This window comes from Grampus griseus (genome assembly GCF_964374135.1).
Source record: "Grampus griseus genome assembly, chromosome: 7".
Taxonomy (NCBI): Eukaryota; Metazoa; Chordata; class Mammalia; order Artiodactyla; family Delphinidae; genus Grampus; species Grampus griseus.
In genome coordinates, this window is record NC_139001.1 from 21850916 (window position 1) to 21864661 (window position 13746).

At 40.3% G+C, this 13746-nt stretch overlaps 1 protein-coding gene across 1 annotated transcript in view; it reads left to right on the forward strand.

Moving 5' to 3' along the window:
- The window catches only part of FN1 (fibronectin 1), a 68045-nt gene that overhangs the window by 23148 nt on the left and 31151 nt on the right, over positions 1 to 13746 (forward strand). The window contains exons 14-22 of the mRNA XM_082658265.1: positions 1134 to 1314; positions 1509 to 1685; positions 2515 to 2643; positions 2746 to 2835; positions 3669 to 3863; positions 4825 to 5097; positions 6415 to 6681; positions 12863 to 12957; positions 13103 to 13194. Coding sequence (XP_082514391.1) covers positions 1134 to 1314; positions 1509 to 1685; positions 2515 to 2643; positions 2746 to 2835; positions 3669 to 3863; positions 4825 to 5097; positions 6415 to 6681; positions 12863 to 12957; positions 13103 to 13194 — 1499 coding nt within the window. The remainder of the gene's footprint in view (positions 1 to 1133; positions 1315 to 1508; positions 1686 to 2514; positions 2644 to 2745; positions 2836 to 3668; positions 3864 to 4824; positions 5098 to 6414; positions 6682 to 12862; positions 12958 to 13102; positions 13195 to 13746) is intronic.

A 13746-nucleotide genomic window follows, 5' to 3' on the forward strand; every position in this document is an offset into this window, starting at 1 on the left:
GAGTTTATTCTTGAGTATTTTCTTCTGATAGCAAACCAACAAAGTTCACATTGCATGAAAGTCTTATTGTTGAATCTGAGCTAATTATAATGACTAATTTAATGTTTTCACGACATATTTAAATTTAAAGAGTACTAGGATCACTTTCATTTATTTCAGAAATATAAAGGGACACTTGAGTGTTTGAATTATTGAGGAACTGGTTGATTGGATAATTTTGTTAAATCACTGGGTATTAAAAATGTATTTAGACTTATATTAGTTTGGAATCTACACTTAAAAGGATCTTAACTTGTTTGAAGTAAGGATGTTTCTTTTCTACACATTTTAATGCAAAGAATTTTGTGCCATGATAGATTAATGAAGTTGGACAGGATGTGAAAGTATAAACTGGAGACAAAGATTAAGTAAACTGAGATCGCATTCTTCTGCAGATCGCATTCTTTTGCCCAAAGTTGGCTAACCACTTATGAGGGGTGGTTTATATCCAAGAATGAGTCATAAAACCAGAGCAGTTAAACCTTGTATGTGATTGTCCCAGGCACTGAGTCATGAAGGAATGTTATGCCTTTGACTGCTCTGCAAGAAACTTGGTTTGTAGCCCACCAAGTGAAAGATAGAATATATGTCCTTTTCCCACTGCAGAGAGGAATATATCTCTGTTCATTATAGAAATTTAAAAGTTGGGAAAGACAAAACTTGGGGTCTACATATTATGTTGCTGATATTAAATTGAATAATTAATCTGGCAAAAAGGAAGGTGCCCAGGACCTCCCACTGTGTAATCTTGGCCATGTTACATAATTCTGTTTCTTCACCTACAAAATCAGGGTGATAATACCAGTAACTTGGAGGATGGGGGAGATGAAGATTAAATGAGAGTATGCAAGGAAAGCAGCACAGAGCATGGCACGTAGTAAGCGATCAATAAATATTAGCTTTAATAATCATTATTATTAATGTTAACAAATTCTGCTACAGGTTTCTATTCCGATTCCAATTTTCCATGATTTTCCTCCAAAATGGAGCTGCATAGACCCCTCATTCTTCTTTGAAGAATACTCCACATCATCTCTGAGTGTTCATCTTTGTGAACACTTGTGTGATTTTTTTTTTGTAACTTAAATTTTTAGAAAAATTCTCCAGACCGTTGGAAGGAAGCCACCATTCCAGGCCACTTAAACTCCTACACCATTAAAGGCCTGAGGCCAGGTGTGATATACGAGGGCCAGCTCATCAGCGTCCAGCACTATGGCCAAAGAGAGATGACGCGCTTCGACTTCACCACCACCAGCACAAGCCCAGTGGTGACCAGTACGTACCCCAGCCACCAGGCCATCTGTGTCCGCATTTCTCGGACCTGGGCTCCCCGCAGGAAGTGCCTTCCATCTCGATTCATATTATTCCATGGATGGCACCCACATTTTTTAAAACCTGATAATCTACAGACGATGCTAGTAAATTTCCTCCATGGCTGAAGGCTCTCTCCCCTCTTTCTATGACTCTAGGCAACACCGTGACGGGAGAGACAACACCCTTTTCTCCTGTTGTGGCCACCTCCGAATCCGTGACTGAAATCACAGCCAGCAGCTTCGTGGTCTCCTGGGTCTCGGCTTCCGACACTGTGTCCGGATTCCGGGTGGAGTATGAGCTGAGTGAAGAGGGAGATGAACCGCAGTACCTGGGTGAGCTCAACGTGTTGACGACCAGCTGCTGGGAAACCCTGCTTGGGGTGGGGCTGGGGGCATCCACGCGGGTGGCCCGGGAAGTTCGGAAGTAGTTGACAGCTCAGACTGCACAAACGGCCCTCCAGTGTGAGTCTGGAGAACAACTGATCCTTTTTAGAACCGAGCTGGGTTTTTCCTGAGCCACGCTCACTTTCCCGGTCCCTGATGGGAGCTGTGTTATGCGTTAGCCTGGGCACAGGTCCACAAAACAAAAGTGTGTTCTTCCTGGAAGTAATTGCCAACATGAGGACTGCAGTGGAGAAAACGTTAGCTTTGGGAGAGGCACAATACACTCATTCATGCTTTTCAGATTCTCATGTTTAGGGGACTTTTAAAAACTTTATCATGGAGAAATAAATATACATACTGAAAAGTACACAGATCATAAACATAGAGCTCAGTGAATTTTTATAAAGTGAACACACTGTGTGACTAGGACCCAGATCAAGAAAAAGAACATCCCTCCTACCCCACTCCCCATCATCCCCCACCTATAACCACTACGGGGACTTCTAACTACAGAGGACTATGTTTACAAATCTGGGGGTGGATTAAAATTATACATCCTTAGAGAAAATATTTGGGGAAAGGGGGAAAAAAGAAAAATTATCCCATAGTGCATTGATAATTATTGACTATCCATAGCACATTTCCTTCTAGTTTTCACTCACCACCTCCCCCCCTCCCTCCATGAATACGTAGTTTTAAAAACATCCTTCTCATAGGTTATGGAGTCATTAGAGGGATTGGTACACTCTGATAGTAACCTTTCCCTTTTATTTCAAAGATCTTCCCAGCACAGCCACTTCTGTGAACATCCCTGACCTGCTTCCTGGCCGAAAATACATTGTGAACGTCTATCAGATATCCGAAGAAGGAGAGCAGAGTTTGATCCTGTCTACCTCACAGACAACAGGTACACGTGTACTGTGTGGTGTGAAAAGACTTTTTTTTCTGTGAAACAGACCTATAGCAATATTTCCTGACTGTTTTTCTCATTTCTTCCTTTCTTTGTTAGCACCTGATGCCCCTCCTGACCCTACCGTGGACCAGGTTGATGACACCTCGATTGTCGTTCGCTGGAGCAGACCCCAGGCGCCCATCACAGGTCAGCTTAGCTGCCTCTTCTTGGCTCCCATGTTAATCTTGATGCCATAAAAGGTGAGGGAGAGAATTCTGATCTATGAGCAGGCAAATCACTTAAATCTCCTATGTAATTATTGGACCAGGGTGAAGATGTGTGTGTGTGTGTGTTTGTGTGTGTGTGTGTGTGTGTGTGTGTGTGAGAGAGAGAGAGAGAGAGAGAGAGAGAGATACTGTCTTACAGCCTTGCTTTCTTATGGATCATTTCCTCTTAAATCTGTTTTATTGACCTCCTTCACACACAAAACACACCCACACACAATCACACACATAAACCTCTAAAGCCAGCTCATGGACTTATTACACCAGGCATTCCTGTGGTAGAAGAGGGGTAATTTTTCTGAAAACGTCACTCTAAGACTTATTCTTAAAGAGGCAGCCAAGCTGCCTTCTTAGCTCATTAGGTGACTCAGCTGTCTCTGATGTTCCTAAAAGACACAGACGTGCTAGACAACTCTGTGCTCAGAGTGGTTCCTTAATTGCTTCCTTCATCCAGGGCTCGAAGAAAAGAAATCGGTTTAACATGAATATTTTCACCCTCTGGCTTCTCTAATAGACATTTATTAAGGATCTCGTGTCTTCAAGGATGATATTTAATATTAAAAAGTTTTGCATGACTTCTTATTTTATCTTTGGACTGAATAGTCCTTATAAGAAGTAGCACTATTGAGCAAGTCAAAAAGAATCATTCATTCTGAACTAATCCAGCAAGATGCTAAGGGCTGTTAGGAAAGGGGGCCCTTTGAAACCTCTGGTTCATCAAACAGTGTATCGTACTTTTTTCTCCTGAATCTGCAGGATACAGAATCGTCTACTCCCCATCAGTAGAGGGTAGTAGCACAGAACTCAACCTTCCTGAAACTGCCAACTCTGTCACTCTCAGTGACTTGCAGCCTGGTGTTCAGTATAACATCACTATCTACGCTGTGGAAGAAAATCAAGAGAGTACTCCTGTCTTCATCCAACAAGAAACCACTGGCGTCCCACGTTCAGGTAACCTGACGATGCTTCCTGTAGTATCTTATTTCTTAAGGCTGAAGAAAGTAACATCTTTAACCTCCTTTTTGCTGGAGGAACAAAACCAACCTTGGCTTGTGTTCATTCCATGAGCCTGCTGGGGACGACGGGACGTGTAAGATGAAAGAATAATTGCATCTGTGGGAGGGTTGCTTTGTCTCTGTCAACAGTTCTTTTATGCAAGTTGTCTCATGGATTAGTATATCCTTGAACTTATGAAATTTAGCTGAAATGTCTTCACTATAAAGTAACTTATCAAAACTGGCTATTGGCCTTCAGATTAAAACCTGACAGCATAAAGTCTTCATATTTTCCCCCAGAAACTTAAGGGGCAGTTCATCTGTTGCTCTTAAGTATTATAAAATGACTTAGTAAAATAAAAACCACCACATTTTTTTTCAGTTGTTGCAAGAGTTTGCTTTGGGTTTTTTTTTGGTATGTTTATCTTAAACCCCTCAATAAGATACTTCATATGTTGGAAACTCATCTGCTTACCAACATATTTTACATAAAAGCTTTTTTTTTTTTTTTTTTTCCGGTACGGGGGCCTCTCACTGTTGTGGCCTCTCCCGTTGCGGAGCACAGGCTCCGGACGCGCAGGCTCAGCGGCCATGGCTCACGGGCCCAGCCGCTCCACGACATGTGGGATCTTCCTGGACCGGGGCACGAACCCGCGTCCCCTGCATCGGCAGGCGGACTCTCAATCACTGCGCTGCCAGGGAAGCCCTACATAAAAGCTTTAAATGACACGTGTAAGCAGTGACTGAACTACAAAAATATAACCTAAAAAAGCGTATTTTCTGATTAAGAGAGAAAACTTAGCTCTGGAATGAGAGGCTCTATGAATTGCCCTATACTTTAAAAACCCAGGAAACTGGCTTTTTAAAAACAATCCTTAGCAGGAATTGAAAATGACTGGTTGGCTCTTGTCTGTTAGATAAAGTTCCCCCTCCCAGAGACCTGCAGTTTGTGGAGGTGACGGACGTAAAGATCACCATCATGTGGACACCCCCCGAGAGTGCGGTGACCGGTTACCGAGTGGACGTGATCCCCGTCAACCTGCCCGGGGAACACGGGCAGAGGCTGCCCACCAGCAGGAACACATTTGCAGAAGTCACTGGGCTGTCCCCTGGGGTCACCTATCACTTCAAAGTCTTCGCCGTGAACCACGGGAGGGAGAGCAAGCCTCTGACGGCACAACAGGCGACCAGTACGTTTGGGGTCCTTTACCTCCACCTCAGACCCTCCACCCTCACTTCCAACCTGTGCTGGGTGGGCAGCATGCCATCACTTGTAGGTTCACAGTTAGAAATAGGAAAATACTCAGGGGATAGGGAATGTATACTGGACATAAAGCACATTAAACTTGAAAACAAAACTTAGACAAGCTCCGTAGAGGCTAAATGGTAACCCACTTCCCAAATACACGTACCGGGGGAATGGCACTAAGAGAGGAGAACTTAACCTAATTTTCCTTGCTAATGGAGACATGGAGTGAACATTTGAGTACATTTTTGTGTAACTAAATATACCTAGATCAAACTTTAAATGTAGTATCTTTATCCTTCTATAGTAGAATTATTTGCAAATAGTAATTGCTAGAACATTTAGTGCGTGTTAGGCACCAGGTCATATGCTCAGTTCTTACAAGCCTCATCCTCATATTTCATCCTCGTTTTGAGTTAATGAGGAAGGTCTTATTATTATCCCTAGGGGATACATGAAGAAAGTGAAGCTTATAAAAAATTCTGCAACTTGTAAAGTCACAAAGCTGGGAAATGATTGAGCTGGAACCACACAGACCTATGTCTTTTTGACTCCAAAGCCCATGTTTTCAGTGATTATACTTGACTACCTCTTAAACATTTCCTCCCTCTGAAAAGTGTTTTAAATTATTGTAGGGAGGCTGCCAGTTACACACTCAAGAAGGAAACTCACAATTTCTATGGTTCTTTCTGATAGTGCAAACTCACCAGGGTCTTACTATAAATCTGAGGTTCTGAGTATATGCTATAATCATTGTCTAATCTGAATCATGTGAAAATAACTTTTACTGCTCCAGCAGAGGACTAGTCATTGAATAGATGCAGAGAATATCACTTTTGTTCCATGTGGAGCTCTCCTCTTGCCCTCACTTTCGTGGGCTTATTTCTCTTTTTTCTTAACCTGTTTGGCTCAGAGCAGAGCAAATTGTGGCTTCACAAGTATTTGTTTTTGTTTTTAATACCATCTCTGTATGTTAGTGTAATTTCTGAGGATGATGGGAAAGCCATGCTATAAAATTAGCCTTCCCACAGGATCAAAGTCAAGCAAAAACAGTGAGCAATTTCTCATGACTGACACAGAGTTTTGCAAAGTTCTCTGTAGCACTCAATCTCTTCATGGCTAAATATTTCCAAGGTTTTGATCTTAGTTTCAACCTGGAGGAGAAAGAACTTAGAAAATTCGGTCAAGCTTTAGGATTTCAGTATGATAATTTTGAGGTGCAAATATTTCTCGATGTGTTTCATTTCATCTTTTTTTCTAGAATTGGATGCTCCCACCAACCTCCAGTTTATCAATGAAACTGACACCACCATCATAGTGACCTGGACTCCACCTCGTGCCCGGATAGCCGGGTACCGACTGACCGTGGGCCTGACCCGTGGAGGCCAGCCCAAGCAGTACAACGTAGGTCCCTCGTCCACGCAGTATCCACTGAGGAATCTGCAGCCTGGCTCTGAGTACTCCGCAACCCTCGTGGCCGTGAAAGGCAGCCAGCAGAGCCCCAGAGCCACTGGAGTCTTCACCACTCGTAAGTCAAAGGTTAAATGTCTTTTCTTAGTGATATCATAGGTTCTTATCTATATTTACATTCTCGCTCCTTCATCCATTTTTTAAAAAATTTAACTTAGGGAATTCGCTGGCTGTCCAGTGGTTAGGACTCTCTGCGCTTTCACTGCCCAGGGCCCAGGTTCAATCCCTGGGGATCCCGAAAGCCCCTCGGCACAGCCAAAAAAAAAAAAAGTTAACTTAAAAAACTTTGTACAAGATTAAATAATGTTTTTAATTTAAAAAAAAGATTTAAAGCAGTACTACTCAAAGTGTGACCCATGAACCCATCGCTGGTCTGCGAACTGTTTGTTGCATGGACTAAGGAGCTTATGTCAGAATGCAGATGATGGAGCACACCGTTTAGTTCAGTTGATACTTTTTTGAAGCAAGATTTTCTTAATGAAGGAAGCAGTGCATCACCTGACATATGTTGCCAAGATCCTTATTTTCTCTGGGACGAGCACTTTGAATAACATTGTTTAAAACACCCAGTTATTTGAAAATTGAAGGCTACTGTATTAAATGAATTTACCAAATACTAGTTAAGGCAAGAAAAAAAATCAGCACCTTTGTCTACATCCTAATACTTTGGGTATTGAATGATGGCAATAAATGTGGAACAAAAACATCTACCAGTTGAATAGAAACCAACAGGACAAGAAGCTAAGGAAATGATGTCTTTACAAGTGTTGACTGCAGCAGATTAAAGTACCTTCTGCAGAACAGAATAGCTTTTTTTTTTTTTTAAATTACTCTTAAAATTCCACAGAAGGAAAAATACTGACAGTAATATTTGGTCCTGTCTGTCTTTTGCTCAACACTTTACAGGAAGTGGCCTTAAATCTCTTACATATCTATATCACTATTATAGAGGACTGTATTCATAAACTGATTTCTATCAAATGCAACTCATTTACATTACAAAGAAATATGAGACCCGTCATTTCTAGATAAGCATTAATTTTTATTTTTAGCTCACTTTGAATTCCAGAAGGACCTAACTTAATACTTTTTCAGCATATATTGCAACTACGAACTAGCTTGCAATTTCCTAAAAGCTTTCCACAAATCTTACTCTTTGACTAATTTGAAAAGTAGATGTTAAAAAGCATTCAGAAAGTGAATATAAGTTTAGGTTTCACATTACTATGAAATTTATTTCACAGAGAAAATTCTCTATAAAATTATCCCTGTAAGAATTCATAATTTACTAAAAATTTATTTCCATTTAAATTTCGTGTATGAAGTTTGGCTACTAAAGGCTTTTTCTTAAGTAACTGCTAATCATAGGCAAGTAAAATCTGTTTTTATCTCTAAGTTAACCTTTAAATTTTGCTTTTTTATGTTACATGTTACTAAGATACTCTAAAATCTATTAACATGAAATCAATATCTTTGCATTTCTTGTAAATGTCTGTTTCTCATAGATGACCTTCTTTTCATTAGAATGGAAATTTCAGTAGATTTAGTCTTTTACTGACCATGTATACTGCTGTATATTATCTATTTTACTTTTTAACTTTTTAACGAGACATACTTTATGTAGTTTCTTTTGTTCGATAGAGTGCCTATAAAAGAAAAAGCATTTTATTTATTTATTATTTTATTGAACTATAGTTGAATTACAATGTTGTGTTAATTTCTGCTGTACAGCAGAGTGATTCAGTCATACATATATATATATTCTTTTTCATATTCTTTTCCATTATGGTTTATCACAGGATATTGAATATAGTTCCCTGAGCTATACAGTAGGAACTTGTTGTTTATCCATGCTATATATGCTAGTTTGCATCTGCTAATCCCAGACTCCCAATTCTTCCCTCCCTTACCTCCCCTCCCCATTGGCAACCACAAGTTTGTTCTCTATATTTGTGAGTCTGTTTTTGTTTCATAGATATGTTCATTTGTGTCATATTTTAGATTCCACATATAAGTGATATTATGTGGTATTTGTCTTTCTCTTTCTGACTTACTTCACTTAGTATGATAATCTTTAGGTCCATCCATGCTGCTGCAAATGGCATTATTTCATTCTTTTTTATGGCTGAGTAGTACTCCATTGTGTATATATACCACAACTTCTTTATCCATTCATCTGTCTATTGACATTTAAGTTGTTTCCATGTCTTGTCTGTTGTAAATACTGTTGCTATGAACATAGGGGTGCATGTATCTTTTAGAGTTATAGTTTTGTCTGGTATATGCCCAGGAGTGGGATTGCTGAATCATATGGCAACTCTATTTTTAGTTTTTTGAGGAACCTCCCTACTGTTCTCCATAGTGACTGCACCAATTTACATTCCCACCAATAGTGTAAGAGGGTTCCCTTTTCTTCACACTCTCTCCAGCATTTATCATTTGTAAACTTTTTAATGATGGCCATTCTGACTGGTGTGTGGTGGTACCTCATTGTAGGTTTGATTTGCATCTCTCTAAGAAAAAGCATTTTTAATGATACTAAAAATAATTAAATGGAGTGGGTGGGGCAATATTGACTATTTCAAGTACTTCTGGAGGCTGATATATTGGACATGTTATTTTATTATCTGCACAATACATTTATTGATAAATATAATTTTATTTGAGTTAACTGATAGATTAGATAAAGGTCAATGTCATGCCTTGCACATTGTATACTTAAAAAAAATTTTTTTTCCATATGGTTTATCACAGGATAGTGAATATAGTTCCCTGTGTTATACATTAGGACCTAGTTGTTTATCCATTCTAAATGTCATAGTTTGCATCTACCTACCCCAAACTCCCAGTCCATCCCTCTCCCTCCCTCAAAAAATATTTGTTGAATAGATGATTGAGAAAACAGCTCAACCGAGCTTAGATTTAAATAAACCTCTGTAAGCGGTGAGTTCTACAACTTCATTTGAACTTCAAGTACTCTCTGAGGCTGTAAACATCAGCAGGGCTTGCATATTTTTGAAATTGCTTTACGTTTCTGTAGCTTTTTACTGTTAACAAGTTGAATTCTGGGAATAACTTTTCTGGGTTTTATAACTTTTGTTAAAAGCACATGGCAGGGGAGGGAGGAGCTGTTTCTAGGGAAAATCAGCTTACTCCTTTATAAATAGGGAAAAATTTATTTTTTTAACATCCAGGCTGTCCTTCACCTAACAAGACCTGCCAGAATCCATAGCTCATCCTTACAGTCACATTCTTTGTTTGCCATCAGTTTGTGGGTTTGTGGTTTGGAGAATTTCCCGTAATGGTCTTCCCAGGCAGAGAGCATCATCTTAAGCTTGAGAAAGTTCTAGCTGGCTGGCTCAAGCAATAGAAAACACCCAATCTTAAAGCCTAAGACAGTTGAGGAGAATGTTTTTTGTGAAAAAATTGTGGCTTTCACAGATGTTCAGTGAAAGAAGCGGACTGCTCTCTGAATTGTTTCTTGTGGGCATTAACATGGTCACCCAGGGCTGGCCATGGCATTTTGGCAAAGTCAGTGGCAGCCAAGTGGTGTATGATTTCAGAGACTCTGGGAGGCATCACAGGTCACCCATCCTAATTCCACTGAGAATACCATCCAAACGGTAACACACTCATGAAGCATCTTTCCAAACCAGTAGAACTTCAGTTCAGCCAGTAAAGCAGCCATTACAAAGTATGCCCACATGTATTTTATTTTTTCAGACAGCAGTATTTTAAAAATACTTTTGGGGGGCTTCCCTGGTGGCACAGTGTTTGGGAGTCCGCCTGCCAATGCAGGGGACACGGGCTCATGCCCCGGTCCGTGAAGATCCCACGTGCCGCGGAGTGGCTGGGCCCGTGGGCCGTGGCCGCTGAGCCTGCACGTCCGGAGCCTGTGCTCCGCAATGTGAGAGGCCACAACAGTGAGAGGCCTGCGTACCGCAAAAAATAAATAAATAAAAATACTTTTTAAAAAATTGCACATTAAAATCCAGATTGGAAAACACTGGAAGAATTGCAGTGCTGGGCCTGAATTTTCCCATGACTGGAGCTGAGTAGTAATGGAGTACTACTTAAAGACTTTTTTTTTAAATGTTTTATTTTTTTTTTTTTTATTGGGGTATAGTTGTTTTACAATGTTGTGTTAGTTTCTACTTTACAGCGAAGTGCAGTAGAGTTCTCCGTGCTGTACAGCAGGTTCTCATTAGTTATCTATTTTATACATATTAGCATGTATATGTCAATCCCAATCTCCCAATTCATCCCACCCCCTTCTTTCCCCCCTTGGCGTCCACATGTTTGTTCTCTGTGTCTGAGTCTCTATTTCTGCCTTGCAAACCGGGTCATCTGTACCATTTTTCTAGATTCCACATATATGTGTTAATATACGAGATTTATTTTTCTCTTTCTCAGAGTAGGCTTAAAGACTCTTAATGTTCATTTGTCTAAGTCTGGAAGATAAGTCTTTGTCTCACCAGCCATTCATAATTTAGTATAAATGCATTTACTAGTGTTTTGTCCCCAGTGGGCACAAAAATTTGGTTGAGACGTAAAGAGGAAGGAATTATGAAGGCACTAAACATGTGACCAAGGCCATCCACACGCTTGAAAGCCCTGAATTTGACTCACCAGACACAAATGTCTTGCCTTCTGAGACCTCACCTTTCCCATAGCAGCCAGTTATTGAAATGCTTATTACAAGATTTAGTTGTTCTGCCAATTATATTTTAGAGATTCTAAATTTATGAAAAGATTTGTAAGATTGTTGAAAATATCTATTTCAGATTTATGTACACATACTTTTTCTTCCTCTTTTTCTTGTTCTTTTTTTTTTTTTTTTTTTTTTTTGCGGTACGCGGGCCTCTCACTGCTGCGGCCTCTCCCGCCGCGGAGCACAGGCTCCGGACGCGCAGGCCCAGCGGCCATGGCTCACGGGCCCAGCCTCTCCGCAGCACGTGGGATCCTCCCGGACCAGGGCACGAACCCTCGTCCCCTGCATCGGCAGGCGGACTCCCAACCACTGCGCCACCAGGGAAGCCCTCTTGTTCTTTTTTTTAATTAATTTTTTTAAAATTAATTAATTAATTTATTTATTTTTGGCTGCGTTGGGTCTTCATTGCTGCACGTGGGCTTTCTCTAGTCACAACGAGCAGGGGCTACTCTTCGTTGAGGTGTGTGGGCTTCTCATTGTGGTGGCTTCTCTTGTTGCGGAGCATGGGCTCTAGGCGCACAGGCTCAGTAGTTGTGGCGCACAGGCTTGGTTGTTCTGCGGCATGTGGGATCTTCACAGACCAGAGCTCCAACCCCTGTGCCCTGCATTGGCAGGCAGATTTTTAACTACTGCACCACCAGGGAAGTCCCTCTGGTTTTTTTTAAAGTATTATTTTCACTAAGAAATAGCAGTGATGTCAGGATGCTAGGAGATTCGAAATAAACTTTTATTATAATTCCTAATTCCAGTGGCAGAATACTAAATTTCTGCAGTGTGATTATTCTGAGTGAATAATCACATATTTAAGGAAAGTATCTTTAGAATTTATAAGTGCATCCATGGTGGCAGATTTCATTTACCTTTCACATGGCATCTCTTTCTGCAACCAAAAACAATTGGCCATCATTATGGAGTGATTCAGCCTATAGCTATTTTTAGATAATCATCTATAATTTAACCATTGTTCTCAAAATAATGGTTAAGAAGTGGAGTGATAATCAGCTTGTGATGACCAGGTTTACTTTTTATATGGGATTCTATACTGATGATATAGGTAAAGTTATTGTCATCAAACTCAAATCCCAAACATGATGAAAAGACACAAATTTCAGAATCCAAGGAGTTGAAAGGGTCCTCTGTGGTCATCCAGCTCCTTGTTACTTAAATGTGATTCCCAGACTGACAACACTGGCGTAACAGAAATGCAAACTACCTAGCCCCATGTGGACCTACAGAATCAGAACCTGCATTTTAGCCAGGTCAAATTTTCACATATGTCACGTTCTGGATCCATTAGCTGACTAAAACTGAGGTTCTCGATAAAAATATTTGTTATCGGGACTTCCCTGGCGGTCCAGTGGTTAAGACTCCACACTTCCACTGCAGGGGTTGCGGGTTCGATCTCTGGTTGGGGAACTAAGATCCCACATGCCGCAAGGTGCGGCCAAAAGATTAAAAAAAAAATTTTTGTTATCTGCATTCTCTGTGATTCTAAGGCTTGAACACACGCTTTGATTCCATTTCACAGTGCAGCCTCTGGGCTCCATCCCACCTTACCACACAGAAGTGACTGAAACCACCATTGTGATTACATGGACACCTGCTCCAAGGATTGGTTTTAAGGTAAATTGCAGATGTTCCTAATCCCTTGTAATCCAGCCCTGGGTTGCCCTCGTGTTTCTGGATGTAGTTGAAACAGGATGCTCAGGAGTCAGGAGACTTGGGTTTCGTCCTGTTTCTGTTCATACCTCTCTGACCACTTTGTCAGGGCATCACAATACTTCTGCTTCCTGAACTGCTGGAAAGATGGACTGAGGCAGTGAAAGTGCTTTGCGAAGAGGAAAACATTAGTATGGAACTGTTAGTTGTTACCTTGTTTTCTCTATCCTTTCTCCCAGGGAGTTAGATTTAAAGATATATAGGGGAAACTGCTCTTGTTGTGTTGTTCTAAATAGGTATCAGCAAGTTCACAAAAACCAATTTAAGGAGACCAATTAAACTCAGTGTCACTCAACAATCACATTTTTATCCAATCAGTTTCATCTCAACTTGTTCAAAGCCCCTTAGGTGAATCTCTTAATAGACATTAAGATTAAGGTCTTCCCTATAGATATCTGGATACATGTTCTTTAAAGTAATGGTATTAGGGAAGTGATGAATACAAATGAATGTGTTTAAAAGAATTCCTTTTTTTGGCATTTAGAGTGTGGAGAGAGAAATATTTATTATAATTGAAAATCAAGACTAAATCCCCATGATTGTTTGTTTAAAAAAATATACCAAAGATCATTTCTTTTTCGAAATACGCAAATGGCATATTGATGATTATGCTACTTAAATATAAAGAAACCCTTTTTGAAGATTGTCAGTATACCTTTTAAATTTCCCTGATAGTGTCATTTTGACTTTCAG